Source organism: Anabrus simplex, chromosome 2, assembly GCF_040414725.1.
Source record: "Anabrus simplex isolate iqAnaSimp1 chromosome 2, ASM4041472v1, whole genome shotgun sequence".
NCBI classification, from domain to species: Eukaryota; Metazoa; Arthropoda; class Insecta; order Orthoptera; family Tettigoniidae; genus Anabrus; species Anabrus simplex.
In genome coordinates this window covers 884,089,580-884,109,398 of record NC_090266.1, presented here as the reverse complement: position 1 = coordinate 884,109,398, position 19,819 = coordinate 884,089,580, and the positions used below count along the sequence as shown (strand labels likewise).

At 40.6% G+C, this 19,819-nt stretch overlaps 1 protein-coding gene across 1 annotated transcript in view; it reads right to left on the bottom strand.

Annotated features, from left to right (window-relative positions):
* The window catches only part of LOC136863722 (zinc finger protein 236), a 795,935-nt gene that overhangs the window by 348,106 nt on the left and 428,010 nt on the right, over positions 1-19,819 (bottom strand). The window contains exon 17 of the mRNA XM_068226059.1: positions 8,432-8,609. Coding sequence (XP_068082160.1) covers positions 8,432-8,609 — 178 coding nt within the window. The remainder of the gene's footprint in view (positions 1-8,431; positions 8,610-19,819) is intronic.

The following is a 19,819-nucleotide window of genomic DNA, read 5'->3' as shown; positions in this document are numbered from 1 at the left end:
GTTCTGTCGAGTATAGTCTAAAATTTCTCAAGACTGTCTAATGACCTGGTCTGAGATTAGTTTCTTGGACTCGCTGATTATCTGGTGCTGCTCAGTAAGATGCCGGTCAAAACCATTACAATTCCACTGTAACAGTGCCATTATAAGGACAAGTGTTCGGTTATAAGCGGCAAGATGCTTTTATCGTAGGTACTTTTAGACCTAAACACCAACATCAAAATCTATATCCGTGGGTGTAGATGAATTCTCAACGTCCATCCCCTCCAGATGGATTCTCCTTTTGCAGGAGGAGTAGGGAAGCACCTGGTAAGGGCGTCCTCCTTCTCCACCTTCTTTCCTTGTTTAGACGGGCTGTGAGGTGAATCCCAAGCACCGGTCGACTATGCCGACTCTTTTGTAGGGAAAGAAGATTTGCTGTGCTTGCTTAGGATTCCCAGCCAGCACAGATTTCTTTGTTGTTGGAGGATGGGAGGTCCACCCCTTCGAGCTTTTACTCTTTGTGGCGTTCCTCACAGAAGCAATAGCCTCCTTGGCACAGTGATCTTCAGAGGTAACGCAGAAGCAAATGACGAACCTGGTAGACTCTGTGCTATCATGGTGTGGCCTAGTGTTTTCGCAGGTGTATTCGTGGAATTAAACTTATGGTACGGCACACTTCCTGGTAAATAGACCAACCAGGGTCTTGATCTCCTGGATCTTCTTTTCACTGAGATATACCGGACTGTTCTGATCTCGAGGAGAATGAAGATCAGGGCAGTTAGTGCACCTGTAAGGAGGTGTGCACTCTTCTGCGCCATGAGCTCCTGGTCCACATGTTCCACAAAGAGATTGATTTGAGCAATGTGATACCATGTGTCTGAATCTTTGGCATTTATAGCACCACATGGGAGGTGGTGTGTACGGCCTAACATCGCAACGATAAGTTGTAACCTTGACTTTCTCTGGCAACACCGACAGCCTGAACGAGGCAGTGAACACTATTACAAGTAATGAAATTAATTTTTTCCGTATTGAAAGAATTTTAATATAATATAAGAAAATTTATTTTTACTTCAACCTATTCAATACAGTACAAGATGTTAACGTATTAGTTAAACATCATTAAAATAGTTGAGACATGTTTCGCCCCTTCTGTGGGGCATCATCAGTCATATCAATACCTCAAAATTCTACCAGACGTCTGGTTGGAAATTATAAAAATATGTTGCATGAGTGAATACATTAGAGAACATTTACAAGATCTTATCATTAACAAAATATCAATAGATTAAAAAATGTTACACTAGTGAACATGGTGAATTTTCACTTCAAACAAGGCCGTCATATGTACAGTATTGACAATAATGGTAGTTTAAAGTCTTATTTGATGGTAAGTTCGAAGACAGTTTAAAATTTATATACAAATATTCTGAATGAGTGCAGAATACATATAATTACAATTGCTGTACGCGTATTTTACATTATAAAATGTTGTGGAAAAGCATTTCAAATTTGTATTAGTTTCCATAAAAAAAAATTTTTTTGACCTCAATATTATGTTCTTGATGTAGTTTAATCAGAATTAGCTTCAAGATGTGAAATTTTATATGTGATATTATGACCAGCACATGTAAAAATGTTGCATTACGTCAAAATTCAAATTGCATGTCTATGTTGACTAATTATATGTTAGACTCAAACAAATTAGTTCGCCGAAGTATCCATGGGCTAATCACCTCCGGTGGACACTCTCTATGAAGATGGAGTGCCTAGTGCATGTAAACAACAGTTGATATTTGGTTCAAAATGAACCTATGTCGAAATAAGTTAAAATAATAGCTTGAATGAGGGCGGTTGAAATGTTGTTAAATCTTCCCAATTGACTAGTGTTTTTAAGTTTTTCCGTGTGTTTCTGTTGTTGGAAAATGGGATGTCAGTTTATTGGTTGAATGGGTGACAGTCGAAACGTAGTGTGATGTAATTAATGTTGAGCTGTCTGACGCATGTGAAAATCTGAAAGGAAGGATAAGTCCTTAATTAGTTGAGTGAAGTGACAGGAAAAGAAAAAAGAACGAATGTGTTAAAGAATTGAGACTGTGAAGTTAAAAATTACCGTAAGTGTTGTTGGGCTGTTACCTTATTGCTAAGAGGTTTGTGAAGCACTGCCTGTCGTCTTTTTCCTCGTGTTGTACGTGTTACGGCTTGGTGGAGGGGAGGGGACCTGGGAAGGCGGGGCTGTGGGCCTGTGATTGGCGCATGGGAAGGAGTTGTGTGTATTGGAGGGAGAACAGGAGCGTGATAAGTTGAACGGCTTAGTGGGGGTTCTTTTTGGGTTCCGTCATTTACAGACTGAAATGTGCTGAGTGCAATAGTTCGTACATCGGTCAAACCGGAAGAAGCTTCACAACTGGATATGCAGAACATTTTAATGCCCAGAAACACAACAAACACTCAGCAATGAGCATCCACATGAAGGACACAGGACACAGTTTCACCACAATTGAACAAGATCTCCAAATTTTAAAAAGACTACATAAAGGGAGACTCATGACCGAGTTCGAAAATTTGTATATTTTCTTGGACCAAAAATACAACAGTAATAAAAACTTAAATGATCCAATAGACAACCAAAGCCCTCTTTATGAACAATTAATAATTTCATTCAATAAGTTAAATCTGAAAGACAAAAGACTTGTTGACGTCCTCAAAACAACCTCTTCAAGAACCCCCACTAAGCCGTTCAACTAATCACGCTCCTGTTCTCCCTCCAATACACACAACTCCTTCCCATGCGCCAATCACAGGCTCAAAGCCCCGCCTTCCCAGGTCCACTCCCCTCCACCAAGCCGTCACACGTACAACACGAGGAGAAAGACGTTAGTGACAGCCAGTGCTTCACAAACATCTTAGCAATAAGGTAATAGCCCAACAACACTTATGGTAAGTTTTAACTTCACAGTCTCATTCTTTAATGCATTCGTTCTTTTTTCTTTTCCTGTCACTTCACTCAACTAATTAAGGACTTATCATTCCTTTCAGATTTTCACATACGTAAGACAGCTCAACATTAATTACATCGCACAACGTTTTGACTGTCACCCATTCAACCAATAAACTGACATCCCATTTTCCAACAACAGAAACACACGGAAAAACTTAAAAACACTAGTCAATAGGGAAGATTTAACGACATTTCAACCGCCCTCATTCAAGCTACTATTTTAACTTATTTCGACATAGGTTCATTTTGAACCAAATATCAACTGTTGTTTACATGCACTAGGCACTCCGTCTTCATAGAGAGTGTCCAACGGAGGTGATTAGCCTATGGATACTTCGGCGAACTAATTTGTTTGAGTCTAAAATATAATTAGTCAACATAAACATCCACAGTTTTAATTATGACGTAATACAACATTTTTACATGTGCTGCTCATAATATCACATACAAAATTTCACATCTTGAAGCTAATTCTGATAAAACTACATCAAGAACGTAATATTGAGGTCAAAAATTTTTTTAAAATGGAAAGTAATACAAATTTGGAATGCTTTTCCACAACATTTTACAATGTAAAATACGTATACAGCAATTGTAATTATATGTATTCTGCACTCATTCAGAATATTTGTATATAAATTTTAAACTGTCTTCGAACTTACCATCAAATAAGACTTTAAACTACCATTATTGTCAATACTGTACATATGACGGCCTTGTTTGAAGTGAAAATTCACCAACGTGTTCACTAGTGTAACATTTTTTAATCAATTGATATTTTGTTAATGATAAGATCTTGTAAATGTTCTCTAATATATTCACTCATGCAACATATTTTTATAATTTCCAACCAGATGTCTGGTAGAATTTTGAGGTATTGATATGACTGATGATGCCCCACAGAAGGGGCTAAACATGTCTCAACTATTTTAATGATGTTTAACTAATACGTTAACATCTTGCACTGTATTGAATAGGTTGAAGTAAAAATAAATTTTCTTATATTATGCAATGAACACTGCGTGGCATTGTCTTCATATTGACTTTGCACGTAATGCGTTAGACATGTCATGCCAAAGTGCTTCATGTCTTCCATCAACTCATCGTAAGTGTTTAAGATTAGATGATGGTGGAAGATGACTCTACGAACCAGATACAGGGATTTGGGCTCTTCGAATTTGGCAGGGATTTCGAGAAAGTGATTAGCTGGAATTGCAGTGCGAGTCTTCAATAACAAGCTACCGTTGCGCATTTTCTTTAAGTCTTCAAGTTCGCCGTAGACATCTTCTGTGTGTCTAAAGAACAACATAAAATTTACTGGCTTAAAATCTTGCCCATAGGTTCTGGAAGCAAGCAGAATTCTAGGGAAGCTGGATTCCATGCTTTCATGCTGCGCTTATCCCCATGCGGTTGCCCACCTCAGTGAATCAAAACTTAAAGACTTGGGTTAAGGACCAACCTGGGCAGGCTGAAGACGTTTCGAAGCCATGCCAGAAGTCGTCCTCCTCGAATGCTACCCACTCCAATCAGGGGCATCTGTAGCCGAACCAAGCAGCCAAGTCAATACCCACCTGGTCGCAGCAGGTATTTCCTGGGGTTCGTTGTTGGACGATGCCTAATACGGGCTGACTGAGGCAGTGAGCACTAGGACTCTATTCCTCAAATCGCTTGCAATAGCATATACCCCGTAGCGTTATAGAGTAATAAATAAAGATAAACAGTAAAAAAACAATTAATAATATGTCCTGGCTGTGCGGGGACCTGTGTTGTCAGGTGGATACTACTGTGCAGGGTACATGGCGCTCCTTCTCAACGGGAATTTTGGGATACCGTCAGGCTTTCGAGCGTAGTTGCAGCATGCACATCAAAAAATGTTGATCCGGTCTACAGCGAACACTCAACAGAAAATAACGAGGGAACTGATGGTTGCATTACCCTTTTGGTCGCTTTTTACGACAGGCAGGGATTACCTGTGAATGTATTCAGCCCCTTCCATCCACAGAGGGTACAAAAGATGGTACCAAAGCCAGAATCCTTTTCTGCACCTATTGTATGTTGCCCCATTTAGTCACCTCTTATGACAGGCAAGGGGATAATGGGGTATATTCTTCATCTGCGTCCCCCACCCACAGTGGGTGTTGGCCTTTTTATTTGCCTCTTACAGCAGGCAGGGGATACCGTGGGTATATTCAACTGCGTCCCCCACCCACAGAGGGTCATGAAAATGTGCCCAGAGATATTGTAACTATGAATGAAAGTGAACTCACGGCTGCTGTCGACATGGAGGACGACAAAAGGAACACTGCGGAAATTATGTGAAGAAAAATTAACATAATTATTGTAGATAAATGAGGTAATCCACCTAATCATTAAATACAAAATTTGCCCTTCAACTTAGTTTAACCAGGGTACTAGTTTCGGCCTACTGACCAAAGTGATTGAATATTCGACAGTTGCCAGTTCTAGGGTTAACAGAGGACAGGAATGAATCGTGAAGAGTTTCGTGCTCTTATTGCTACCTCACTCCTTCCCCCTTCAAGAAGGCAGGTTCAATGTATTTTGTTGTATTTTAAAATAGATTTGAATTTGGTTTTAAAGGAAAATGAGTTGTTTTTATTACAATAGAATAAAACCTTCCCGAAACTTAGTAATATGCAACAGTAGAACACTTTTGTTTTTGGTCCAAAAAGTCTATCATCTAAGGGATTTAAGTTGCTCAGGCCTGATTTATAGGGAGAGGAATTAGGGATTCCAATAATTTACCAAGAGAGATGTTACATGAATTTCCAACTTCTCTGAAATAATTTATGAAAAGCCTAGGTAAACAACTGATTATAAAGTTGCCACCTGGACAACAGCCCAAAATGCAGGTTAGTGATACCTGACTGATGATTACTGAAAAGGAAATCGTTTGACATGTTGCAATCACAAACTACCACCTTGTTTCCTAGCCTAGTGATAAGAATGTATTTAATTGTTTACCTGGCTGAAAATCATTTTTAACCCTACAGAGTCCCCTGTTGGACTTGGTCCGACGTTGCTTATTAAAGTTCAGGTCCTATGTTGGATCTGGTTCAACTTAACTTTGAAGTTAGACTTCTCTAAATCTGCAAGAAAATGGTGGACATGCTATACCATTTTCATTACATAACTACTGCCTTATATGGTGCTGACATCTATGATTCACCAGTTTCATTTTAAAAGTCTTATCTCTGTAAATCCTCGTGCATAATCTAAGGAATAACGTTCACGTTCTGCAGTAATAGCCACAACATGCATTCTGGTAACACTTATGAGCAGTTATGTGATAGTAGTGATCCAATGTTGAATTCTTGTCTCAAAACGGAAGCTACACATCACTGATGTCTGAGAAGACAAGAACAAAATATTGTGCTGTATGTTGAGACAGGAAATGTAGGGTGGTAGTAGGGAGACACCATATTTCTGTGAAATCTGTCCAAGGAACCCAGGACGCTATCCCAAAACGTCATCCACAATTAATATATAATGAAAATATATTAAGAGTGTTATTGATTGATTGACAATACATATACAGTAGAACCTCAATAATTTGAAATCTGTTAATTCAAAATTATGCCTAATTTGAAGCAGCTCTCATTCCTGGAAACATGAGGTATGGTTTTGCACGTTATTTAAATTGTTTAATTCGAAATACAGATAATTCATAATTTGAAGAACAATGTTGGTTCCATTACCAAAGTTCAGACTTTTAATTCAAAACTGCCCTTAAGTAAAAAAAAAAAAAATGTGGTATTTTACAAAGTAATTTAAATTCAACATTTATCCGCATCGTGATAGAACGCGCCTTCCGAAACATACAGGGGTAGCTAACCGCACTTTCACTCACTTTGGTGTGTCTACAGTGTGCTTCATATTTGTTAAGTTCAAATGAAATCATAAGTCTTTTGTATTCAGCATTTTAAGGAACGCCATAATATCACGTAGCAGACAGTGTGCGGAGAAGCAGAATCCACGAACACTGGCGATGCCGACAGCTGGCGAAAAAGAGTGGCTCATATAATCAATTTGTATGCACCGAACAATATTGTCACTGTCGATGAATCTGCACCGTTTTTTTAAGTGCCGAACCCAAACGGACTTAAGGTTCAAAATGAGACAAGCGCCAGCCGGGAAATCGTACAAGGGTGGGGGTCATTGTACTGTGTTGAAACTTGTAATTCACATAGAAGCGAGAGACTTCTTCCCCTTGTCAGAGGAAAGTTCGATAAGCCACGATGTTTTAAGGGCGTCAGGCACGTTCTGAATAGGACTAATGTCAATGCACTTTGTTGGACACTTTTCGGAAATAGTTTTCTCCATGGCACTTGAAAGGTTTAAACTGTGAATGAAAGCGATTGCATGCATTAATGGGTCTTAGAATACTTTGTGACACAGCAAGGGCTGGCATTTCTGAATTTCGAGAAAGGTGTTGTGGCGGGAAATCAAAGAATGTTGTAATGTAGACGGAAGCGAGAGACTGTCTCTCTTCTTCACAGGAAAGTTTGATAAGCCACGATGTTTTAAGGGCATTGAGTACTTTCCATGCAAGTACAGGGCATCTAAAATGCATACAGTACAGTAGTCCAATGAATAAAGCACGTGCACAGGGAGCCAGCATAGATTTATCCCCATGTTTGAAACATGCTTTTTTATTTCTTTCTTTCGTTGCGTGAGGTTATGTTTGTCAGTAAGTTATCAAAGTGCATTATTTGAATATTGTAAATGCGCCTTGTTGAATACATTTTGGAAATAGACTTTTGTCATGGCATTTGAAAGGTTTAAACTGTGAATCAAGGTTAATTGCATTCGGTACTGGGTCTTAGAATATTTTGTGATGCGGCAAGGGTTGGTATTTCTGAATATGGAGCTGGCGGTTAATTCGAAATCACGTAATTCGAAGTCCGATTTTTGCGTTCCAGCGACTTCGAATTAACGAGGTTTTACTGTATATACTGTATACGTATATTTACAGACTTACTTTCAGAGTGTTAACTGCATAAAATAAGTACCTACGCACACTTTTTCCCATATGTGCCTAATTTTAAATAGGACCTGCAGAGAATCTACCTGATGGTGGTTTCCACAGGGAACAAACAGCAAAGAAGTACAAGAACAACTTGATGGACTGAACAAGAAATTTAGAAAGTACTGTATGAAAATCAGCACAGAGAAAAGCAAGACCATGGCGATATCAAGAGGAGAAGGAAAAGGGAAAGGCATTGTGAAAGTCTTGAAATTTTTGTCAGTTCTAATACCCATGGAGTGATTTAATGCAGAATACAAGGCTTGATATTGAGATTAGCAAGAGGGTGCAACAAGGGCAATGCATTCTACAAGAGTGTAAGAAACACTGTCTGGAATAAAGAAGTCTATGTCAGGGTTAAACGCTACATGTTATTATAAATACATAAAATATTTGGATGCACTTACTTTTCACATTGCGGGCACTTAAATGGGCGTTCGCCTGTGTGCATGCGTGTGTGTTGTTTCAGATGACTAGATTTCCGGAAACTGGCACTGCACATAGGACACTTGAAAGGACGATCAACATTTATCAAGTCTGGTGGTAAATAGACTTGACTACTCTGCGGTGGTGGCTGGATTAATCCTATCAAAACAGAGTACAAACTGCTTCAGCACAACAACAATTATACTGAAATATTAAAGTAGAATTTAGGCAAAGAACCAAGTCATGTAACAATGACTATGATACAGATACAACCTCATAAAGAAAATTCAGTCTTACCTGTACTATAAGCAAATTATCACAAAATAATTTATTCTATTGTACCACCTATTCAATACAAGCCACTTGCTACATTTACATAATACTATGTACACTATGTAAATTTCAACCACATAGCATGTGGCTTGTACTGAATAGGTGGTACAATAGAATAAATTATTTTGTGATAATTTGCTTATAGTCAGCTTCAATACGGACCAACCATGAGAAATGTCTCTTGCAATTACCTGTACTAAGTTCTAAGTATGAAAGGAAATGAGGCACACACAGCCTACATATGAACAGATAGATCACAAACGAGGAACGAACATACAAAGGATGATGTCAGTACTTTGCAGAGATGGTATGAAGTAGAGAAAAAATGAAATTTAAAAAATCCTGAAATAAGAATCTCATACACAAATGTAATGTTTTGTTTGACTGTTTGTTTGCTAGCTTTTTTTTTTTTTTTTACAGTCGGCTTTACGTCGCACATGCACAGGCAGGTCTTACGGCGACGATTGGATCGGAAAGGGCTAGCAGTGGAAAGGAAGCGGCCGTGGCCTTAATTAAGGTACAGCCCCAGCATTTGCTTGGTGTGAAAATGGGAAACCACGGAAAACTATCTTCAGGGCTGCCGACAGTGGGGTACAAATCCACTATCTCCCAGATGCAAGCTTACAGCTGTGCGCCCTTAACTGCGCGGCCAACTCGCCCGGTGCTAATGGTGTAATACTGCTCAAACTAACAACAAATTTTCAGTGACAATAAGATGGGAAAGGGAAGGAAGCAGTTATGGCATGAATTAAGGTACAAAATTTCCCTGGTGTGAAAATGGGAAACCACAGAAACCCATCTACAGGGCTGCTAATGGTGGGGTTCACCCCCACCATCTCCCAAGTGCAAAATCACAGCTATACTGCCTATACTATGTAGTCAATATGTTTGCTCACATGTCATATTTAAAAAAAAATATTACTGTCTGGTGGAAAGGGCAAACTGCAGACAGTTGATTAATGTAATAGTTTTACCAGGAGAAGCATTTAATGGAGATCATAGAGTTGTAATAGCAAAAATGAGAGTAGGGTAATTGGAAAAATTAAAGGAGATAGTAGTAAAATAAAAGTGTGGAAATTAAAAACTAAGGATGTACAGGAAGAATTTCTGGAGAGACTGGAACAACAAATTTCAGGTACTTATGTAGGAAATGTGGAAGATGAATGATCCAACTACAAAAGGGCATTTGTAAGTGGGGCAAAGAGTGCCTGTGGTATAACTTGGACAAGAGTGAAAGAAAAGGAGACACCGTTGTGGAATGAAAAGGTGAGAGAAGCAATGAAAGTAGAGAAGAAAGCATAGCAAGAATGTAATAGAATTAAAAAAGAAGAAAGCAAAAGGAAATATTGTCTTGATAATAAAAGGAAAGGTAAGAGAAGAAAAGTTGGGACGTGTTTACACAAAAGATAGAAACAGATGGAGCTGGCAGTAAAAGAATGCTGTATGGAATTATAGAATCCGTTTGAAAAGGCAGAATGATTTAGAAATGGAACTGGCGTGTGCTGTCACCTTTTTTGTTTCTAATGGTTATGGATGAAATTGTAAAGGTGGCAAAGGAAGCATATAGGGAGATGAAGTTATTACTATCTGCAGATGATATTGTGGTCTGGGGAACAAACAGCAAAAGTACAAGAACAACTTAATGGACCGAACAAGAAAATCAGAAAGTGTTGTATGAAAATCAGCACAGAGAAAAACAAGACAATGGCAATATCAAGAGGAGAAAGACAAGGGAAAGGCATTGTGAAAAAAGGGGGTGAAAGCTTTGAAATTGTTGTCAGTTCTAATACCCAGGGAGTGATTTAACACAGAATACAAGGCTTGATACTGATATTAGCAAGAGGGTGCAGCAAGGGCAATGCATGCTACCAGAGTGCAGAAACAATGTCTGGAATAGAGAAGTGTCAAGTAAGTGTAAAGAGATAATGTACCAATATTGTCCTATGTAGCCGAGACCTGGACAATGACAAATAGAGAGGAGTAGAATTCAGACCAGTGAAGTGAAATACCTAAGAAAGATGATAGGAAAGACAAGTAAAGACTGATTAAGAAACAAAGATGTGAGAAAGGTCAGAATGGAAAATCTAAATGAGAAAATTGATAGGAGTAAACTAAAAGGGACCGGGCGAGTTGGCTGTGCGGTTAGGATCGCGCAGCTGTGAGCTTGCATCCGAAAGAAAGTGGGTTCAAACCCCACTCTCGGCAGCCCTGAAGATGGTTTCTGTGGTTTCCTATTTTCTCACCAGGCAAATGTACTTTAATTAAGGTCACAGCCGCTTCCTTCCCGCACCTAGGCCTTTCCCGCCCCATCGTTGCCATAAGACCTATCTGTGGTGGTGCGACGTAAAGCACAACAGAAAAAAAATCTAAGATTGTTTGGACATGTAAAGAGGATGGAGGAGGAAAGAATACCAAAACAGATGATGGAGATTATATTCGCAGGAAGGAGAGTGAATGGGAGACCTTGAACAAGGTGGATCAATTCATTAAAGAGGAGTGCAAGAAGAAGAAATCTGGACTGGGACAAAATGATGAAAGAGGAATGGTGGAAGATGGAGAAGTGCCCCCCGACCCTGCAGCAGCTGGAAAGGGGGAAGTAGAACGATGATGGCAAGGTTTACTAGGGCCAGCAATTTTGGCTGACTACCAAGTGGGGAATCACCCTATTCAGTGAATGAATTCCTGCTGTGTGATGCAATCTACAATGTTTATTCCAACATCAAGTAAGAGAGCAAATTGTCAGCTTTCAAATGGTATATTTCATGTCATGCCATCTCTGGACTGAAGGCTTGTACTAGTTGCAGAAATCTAACATGCAGTAGACCACCCGTCGGACATCTATGTATGAACGGTCATAGTGCGCACGACCACCTGACAAGTGGCTACTTATGCCGGTGAGTTAATTGTGTTGTATAAAACGTCTGAAGATGTTGCTATTTTTTAAAGACAAGTTGTTGCAGAGGTATATATTTTATTCTTCTGTCACCCCAGCCATATCTTGTAATTTTCCAGCATTTTTTTCTTCCAAAACCATGTGTTGCCCATAATCATTCCATTCCTCTTACAAAACTCAACTAGTTTCTCTCCTTCTTCATTCCCTTTCCCATATCTATATGTTCTGATTACTTCTTCCTTTTCCTTGTCTTTCATTTCCCACCTGTGAATTTAAGTCGCCCATGATAATCACTTCTGCATCAGATATCTACTTTTTGAGTTTCTCCGGGAATTCCTCAATGTCCTCTCCTTTGTTCCCCGTCTGTGGTGCGTACACTTCACTTTGTTCATCATTCTCAGTGTAATTCTCATTACCCTGTCGCTGATGTACTCTAACAAATCAATTATGATGATGATTCTTGTTGTTTAAAGAAGTCTAACATCTGAAGTCTTCTGCCCCTAATGGCGAGATGGACGACATGATATAATCATTAAAATTTTAAAATGTATCCACCGACTAGAATTTAAAACAAATGAAGAACAATGATTTTGAATTTAAGTTAATCAGTGGATCTAAATCGCAATGCCTTATTTTCGGTAAAATGATAGATAATGGTAGAATAAGGCATTGCTTTAAAATGCAATAATATATCATGCACATTACTATTTTAAAAAACACATTAAAATATACAAACACAAACTAAAACAGAGTCAAATTCATAAAACGTAGTGAACAATAATACAAAGACGAACCCGAAACACTATATATGCTATTAAACAAACCACTATCCCACATAAAACGTATGATGAGGTCTACTGAATGCTCATCATCTTGCAGGACGAGGGAGATGGTATTCGGGAGTTTTAGACTACAGCGCAGATCGACCAGGTCCATGCACTCCGTAACGATGTGTACCACGGTAAGATGATTGCCGCAAATACACACCGGAGGGGGTTCTCCTTTCAGTAAATAGGAGTGCGTTACTATATCATGGCCAAACCAAAGATGACATAATACCACTGCTTCTCTCCGAGCACAAAGGGAAGTCCTCCATACCTTTGTTGTCCATTTTATCTCTCTCAGCTTATATGGAAGTGGAGTGGTCTGCCACTCCATTTCCCAATGGGAGCGAATATCACTTGCTGGAACGTTGCAAGGCAACGGGGGCAGTGAAACAGCCTCCTTGGCAGCCTTATTAGCTGACTCGTTTCCCTCTACACCCATGTGTTTTGGGAGCCACAAAAACGCAATTCTGGTGCCGGTATTTGAACACCCGGCCAGCAGGTCCTGGATCCGTTGCACCAGAGGGTGCCAATGGAAATGTATCAATAGACTGTAGTGAGCTTAAGGAGTCAGTACACACCAGAAAGTGTCGGCACTCATCAGACAGTTCGTACCGCAGAGCTTCACAGATAGCATAGAGTTCTGCTGTGTACACACTACAGGTTTCTGGAAGAGCAAAATGAAACCTATCACTGTCCTCAACGAACGTGCAGCCTACTTTTGTTTTTGTCCTTGAACCATCCGTGTAAACGACGACTGAATCTGGATACCGGCCAACAACGGACAAGAAGAGCCTCCGATAAAACGAGAGGTCCATGTTTTCCTTCGGACCAGTATGCAGATCTGGGATTATTTCAGGTCACCGTATTCTCCACGGAGGTAGCCCACTTGGTTGTCTGACAAGACAGGGAACCGAAGGTACATAAAATAATCTGTGACTGCTATCCAAGCATATTCCAACCGGCAGCGTTGCTCGAGTATAAGCAACACACAGCCGAAGGTTTCCATTGTGGAATACGCAAGGATAGCTTGGGTGAAGTGGCATCTGTTGCAAATTCGCAGCGTAGGACAGAAGCATTTGCTGGTGCCTCAGCAATGGGGCTTGTGCGAAAAGCTCCCATTCCCACACTAAACTCTCTGTGGTGGATGCTATTCAGTTTCGCAAGGATGCTTTGCCTTGCTGATCCAAATGCTGCACTGCCATAGAGAAACCTGGATAAAATACGTACCCTATAAAATCGTAGGAGCACCGTGCGGTCAGCCCACCAAGTAGTGCTGCTAAAATACTTCAAAATATTCAACTTTTAACTGCCGCACATATGGCTCCCACGATAATTTGCTACGGAAAAGGAGCCCGAGAAATCTGTACGTGTCAACTACGGGAAGAGCGACATTTCCTAAATAAAGCTCAGGATGCGAGTGAAGAGTGCGCTTCCGGCAGCAGTGTACAACAGAGGTCTTTGCGGTTAAAACCGAAAGCCATGTCCTGAAGTCCACTGTTCCACTCTCCTAATAGCTTGCTGTAATTGTCGCTCTGCAGCTGCCATATTGTGCGAACTATAATACAGAGCAATATCGTCCACATATAGCGATGGTATTACTGCTGAACCAGCAGCAGTGACAATACCGTTTATGGCAATCGCGAACAGAGTGACACTAAGAACCGATCCCTGTGGGACTCCATTTTCCTCAATGTGGTACTGTAAATATGCCCTCCCTACTCGGACATAGAACAGATGAAGGGACAAAAAATTCACAATAAATACTGGAAAGTTACCTCAAAATCTTCCACTGATGCAGGTCTGAAAGGATACCATATCGCTATGTAGTGTCATAGGCCTTTTCTAAGTCAAAGAAAACAGCCAGCAAATGCTGTTTGCAGCGAATGCATCCTGGATAGAACACTCCAGGCATACCAAGTGGCCAGTGGTCGAGTGGCTCGAAAACCACATTGGCACTCAGACAAAAGTGCTTTTTTTTTTCCAGACACCACACAAGTCGGTGATTGGTTGAACACACGAAGGAGATATAACAGATTATCCTCACTAAGGTGTTTCAACATCTGGTTATGGACATTGTCTGGTCCGGGAGACTTGTTCTTGTAAAGCTCCAAGGCGCTGTGGGGTTCCCACTCCGTAAAGGGCATGTTATAGTCCTCTGAAGAATGAGTGGCAGAATTGAGGTGATGTTTTGCCTCTTGCTTCAGGGTGAGGAAATCACAATGGTAATTCCTGGAGCTGAACACATCTGGAAAATGACTGGTGGTTCAGTGACGATGCTGCCTGCAATGGAAATACCTGGTACTGAAGATGACTCATGTATACCCAAAATATGTCAAAGTTTAGTCTACACTCAAGAAGACGGTGTATGTGACACCATAGATGACACACATCTCCCCCACAAAGCTTCCTCAAGTTGCCGAATAAGAATTCGCGCCTTAGCACGGAGTTTTTGAATTATTACCAAGTTGGCCACAGTAGTCTGCCTACGATAGCGTTTATGAGTGTGATGGTGTTCTCTGATATCTGCTGCAATTTCTTCGTTCCACCACAGAACCAGTTTTTGGCGAGGAGTCCCTGAAAATGATGAAATGGACTCCTCAGCAGCAGCAAGAATAACTTGTGCTATGTAAGTTATATCGCCATCTACGCTACACCTACTCATGTCGTTAAAGACAGCTAGTGTTGTGAACTTTGGCCAATCAGCATGTTTACGAATCCATTCAGGAGCCTTAACGGATTTCTGTTTCAACAAAGTAAGAACAATGGGAAAATGGTCACTGTCACAGAGATCATCGTGTGTATTCCACCAAAACAGGGGAACCATCATTCGGCTGCATAGACTTATGTCTATGCGAGAGTATGTGCTGTAACAGACACTGAAATGAGTTGGTTCACCTGTATTCAAAATACATAAATTCAGCTCTCTTACAAGTGTTTCCAACTTCCTTCCCCTGGGGCAAGGCATTTCAGAGCACCATATAGGGTGATGGGCATTAAAATCACCCTATAAGAGGAATGGAGGTGGAAGCTGATCTATAAGATCAGTTACATCATTTAAATTAAGAGGCTGGCCTGGTGGAAAATAAACATTACACACTTTTGCTATGACAGGCAGCGGAACGTGAACTGCTACAGCCTCCAGCGGGGTTCTTAGGGGAACCTCTTCACTATAGGTATCAGAACGGACAAAAATGCAAATGCCACTGGAAGCCTGGTTGGCTTAATGTCATTCTGAGTATAGTTGAAAATTTCTCAAGACCGTATGATGACCTGGTTTGAGATTAGTTTCCTGAATACAGACTATACTCTGCGAATACTCACTAATTAGCAGGCGCAGTTCAGCAAGACGCCTATCATAACCATTACAATTCCACTGTAACAGTGCCATAGTGTGGACTAAAAGGGATGAGCGTTAGGTTATACTTAAAACCTAAGCACTAACATCAACATCAATACATGTACACGTCCATCCCATCGTCAACGGACAAGGGGACTAACACCCAGAACTTAGACTTATATTGGGGGGGGGGGGGGGGGGAGATTTTGTCCTACGAGGGGAGCGTGCAGGTTTAGGAGCAGGCACACCTCCAGATGGAGGGCAAGATTTCCCCTTCGCAGGAGAAGTGCGCTTGGTAAGGGCGCTCCACTTCTCCACCTTCCTTTCTTGTTTAGGTGGGCTGGGAGATACCTTCCCAGACCTGGTCAATGATGTCGCCTCCGCCGGTGTGGGAATGGCTTACGGCGACCTCTTTGAGGGAGAGACTAGGCCTTCCCCCCCTGCTGCGCTAATCTAGGAATGTTGACTGGAACAGACTTGTATGTCGAAAGTTGTATGGTCCTAGGAAAGGTAGATGCTGCATATAGGAAAATCAAGGAAACCTTTGGAGAAAGGAAATCTAGGATTATGAATATTAAGAGCTCAGATGGAAAGCCACTTCTAGGGAAAGAAGACAAAGCAGAAAGATGACAGGAACATATCAAACAGTTGTATCAAGGTAAAAATGTAGATGATTTGGTTCTGGAACATGAAGAGGCTGTTGATGCTGATGAAATGTGAAACATGCTCGTTTAGCATGTTCATAACATGTAGGTTTATCTGTGATTGCTAAAAGCTTGCATTAGCTCTCATTTGACTTCACTAAACTGACTATTAACTATTTCCCAAACTGTACCGCAGAGGGCAGCGCCCCTGCTTTGTAAACGGATGGTCCTTCCTTCCGCGAGTCTTTGACTTTTCTCTCCTTGACTTGATGTTTGTTGTGGTTGTTATGACCTGAAGGAAAGAAAAAAAGATGGAGTCGCCTCTAATCGGAGTAGCATTTTTGAATTATCGATGAGTTTTTATAAGGTTTAAACTCTGCCTATATTCATATTCTGATTTTTTATTGATCAGCTTTTTACTACAGGTAATGTGAGCTGTGTTTTCACTTTTATTTTATGTTTATCTTGTGGCTGTTTCAAGTGCCTTGTAATCGCGACTGACTGATATACGTCTTCGCCCCGTGATATGAATGGGTGTGTGTTTGAGGGCATCATTGTGGTGGTGGTGACGAGGTAACTGGGTCTCTACGAGAATTGTCATTATGTGCACGACATTATACTTCTTTAGTGCCACCAAATGTTAGTAGGCTCTGGGTGTCGACACGGAGATACGTCGTACCCAGTGCGTGTATTGGTGGGCTTGAACGTGGGCCATGGGTCCATATCGTCCTGCTTATAAAATATTTGCTGTGTGCACGTTTCTACGTCGTGTGTGGGAACTTACTTATGGCCAGGTGAGTCATACTACATGTGTTTGCGATCTGTTTTGAATAGAGGTTATTGACCCTATTGTTGCCCGATGTCTACAATGCCTGAATGTTTGTGTGTATGTGTGAGAGCGAGCGAGGGGCTAAAGGGATGTCGTATCGGTCAGTTAATTTATGTTCCTTTTCATTTATTCCTCGTACACTTGGTTCTCACTTCGAGTGCGGTGTTTATTATTTTGTCTTGGTCTGTTTTATGACCGTTTTGCTCGTTCTTATGGCCGCCATTTTTGTTTCATTTTAATTCGGGTGATGCGCACACCCGCTTTATTTTCTTTGCCTTTTGTGTGCTCTTTGGTACTGAAATGCTGCACTTCTGGCCATCTCGATACCTACATTGCCTTCATGTAACTATTGTTCGCTCTACTCCGAGAGGCTGTATGATCTGTTGTCCTTGTGATGGTCATTGTTGATGCTGTAATAATGATGGAGGCTTGAGTAATGTTCGGTAAATATAATGTGAACTACTTCGCGGAAAGAAATGACCAAAATAAGATGTTTCAATATGTTGTGAAAATATCAATTAAGCAGTGAGCACGTCGTAAGTTATTGTTTATCCATATATTTATGGTATGTTGTGCTCGAACGGTTACGATGCTAGCTTCTACTAACTTGAAGGACAAAAGCACGCATGTAATAATGTTTCATTTTCTTTGGTGGCTTCTTTTCTTGCGTTTACATTTTTATCTTAATAAACCCTCATTTAATTTTATTCGATTTTTATTGCTGGTAGTTAGTTTTGTTTCCTTGTCATGAATTATTATTGATCAACGCCTTCAGTTCGAGGCTGTTATCTGCCTCTCCTGATCGGAGTCCACGCCCTCGAATCTCCCGTCGTGTTATATGTGTGTATTTACACCTTGGGTCCGGTACAAATGGGAGACCCAATTTTGAGGTCAGAGAGTGACAGAGCTGTGAGAGACCTAAATAGGAACAAGGCACCTGGAATTGATGACATTCCCTCTGAATTACTGACTGCCTTAGGAGAAACCGGCATGGCAAGGTTATTCCATTTAGGGTGTAAGATGTATGAGACGGGAGAAGTGCCATCCGACTTTCGGAAGAATGTTGTTATACCTATTCCCAAGAAAGTCGGTGCTGACAAGTGTGAAAACTACCGCACCATTAGTTTAGTATCTCATGCCTGCAAAATTTTAACGTGTATTATTTACAGAAGAATGGAAAGACAAGTTGAAGCTGAGTTGGGAGAAGATCTGTTTGGCTTCAGAAGTTTAGGAGCACGTGAAGCAATCCTGACTTTACGTCTGATCCTAGAGGATCGAATTAAGAAGGAGAAGCCCACGTACATGGCGTTCGTTGATCTAGAAAAGGCATTCGATAATGTTGATTGGACCAAGCTATTTAAGATTCTGAAGGTGACTGGGATGAGATACCGAGAGTGAAGAATTATCTACAATCTGTATAAAAATCAGTCTGCAGTGGTAAGAATCAAGGGCTTTGAAAAAGAAGCAGCAATACAGAAAGGAGTGAGGCAACGCTGCAGTTTGTTCCCCTCCCCCCTCATTTTCAATGTTTACATAGAATAGGCAGTAAAGGAAATCAAAGAGGAATTTGGAAAGGGAATCACAATCCAAGGAAAGGAAATCAAGACCTTGAGATTTGCCAATGATTTTGTTATTTTATCTGAGACTGCAGAAGATTTCGAGAAGCTGCTGAATGGTATGGACGAAGTCTTGGGTAAGGAGTACAAGATTAAAATAAATAAATCCAAAACAAAAGTAAAGGAGTGCAGTCGAACGATGGCAAGTGATGCAGGAAATATTAGATTAGGAAATGAAGTCTTAAAGGAAGTAGATGAATACTGTTACTTGGGTAATAAAATATCTAACAATGGCAGAAGTAAAGAGGACATAAAATGCAGACTAGCACAAGCAAGGAAGAGCTTTCTTAAGAAACAAAATTTGCTCACTTCAAACATAATTATATAGGAATTAGAAAGATGTTTCTGAAGACTTTCACCTGGAGCGTGGCATTGTATGGAAGTGAAACATGGACGATAGCTACATCGGAAAGAGAATAGAAGTTTTTGAAATGTGGTGTTACAGAAGAATGCTGTAGGTGAGATGGAGAGATCGAATCATGAATGAAGAGATACTGAATCAAATCGGTGAGAGGAGATCGATTTGGCTAATTTTGACGAGAAGAAGAGAGAGAATGATAGGACACATCGTAAGACACCCAGGACTTGTTCAGTTGGTTTTTGAAGGAAGTGTAGGCAGTAAGAACGGTTGGGGTAGACCAAGGTATGAATACGACAAGCAGATTAGAGCAGATGTAGGATGCAATAGTTATGTTGAAATGAAAAGTATGGCACAGGATAGGGTGGCATGGAACGCTGCATCAAACCAGTCTATGGACTGATGACTCAAACAAAAACAAAATCTATTATTGTTCTCACCACAAATTTACTGTCAGTTGTTCTCATCCTCTCTCTGGAGCCTAACTGGATTCTCTCTAGGATCTAGCCCCCCTATGCCCACTTCATAACCC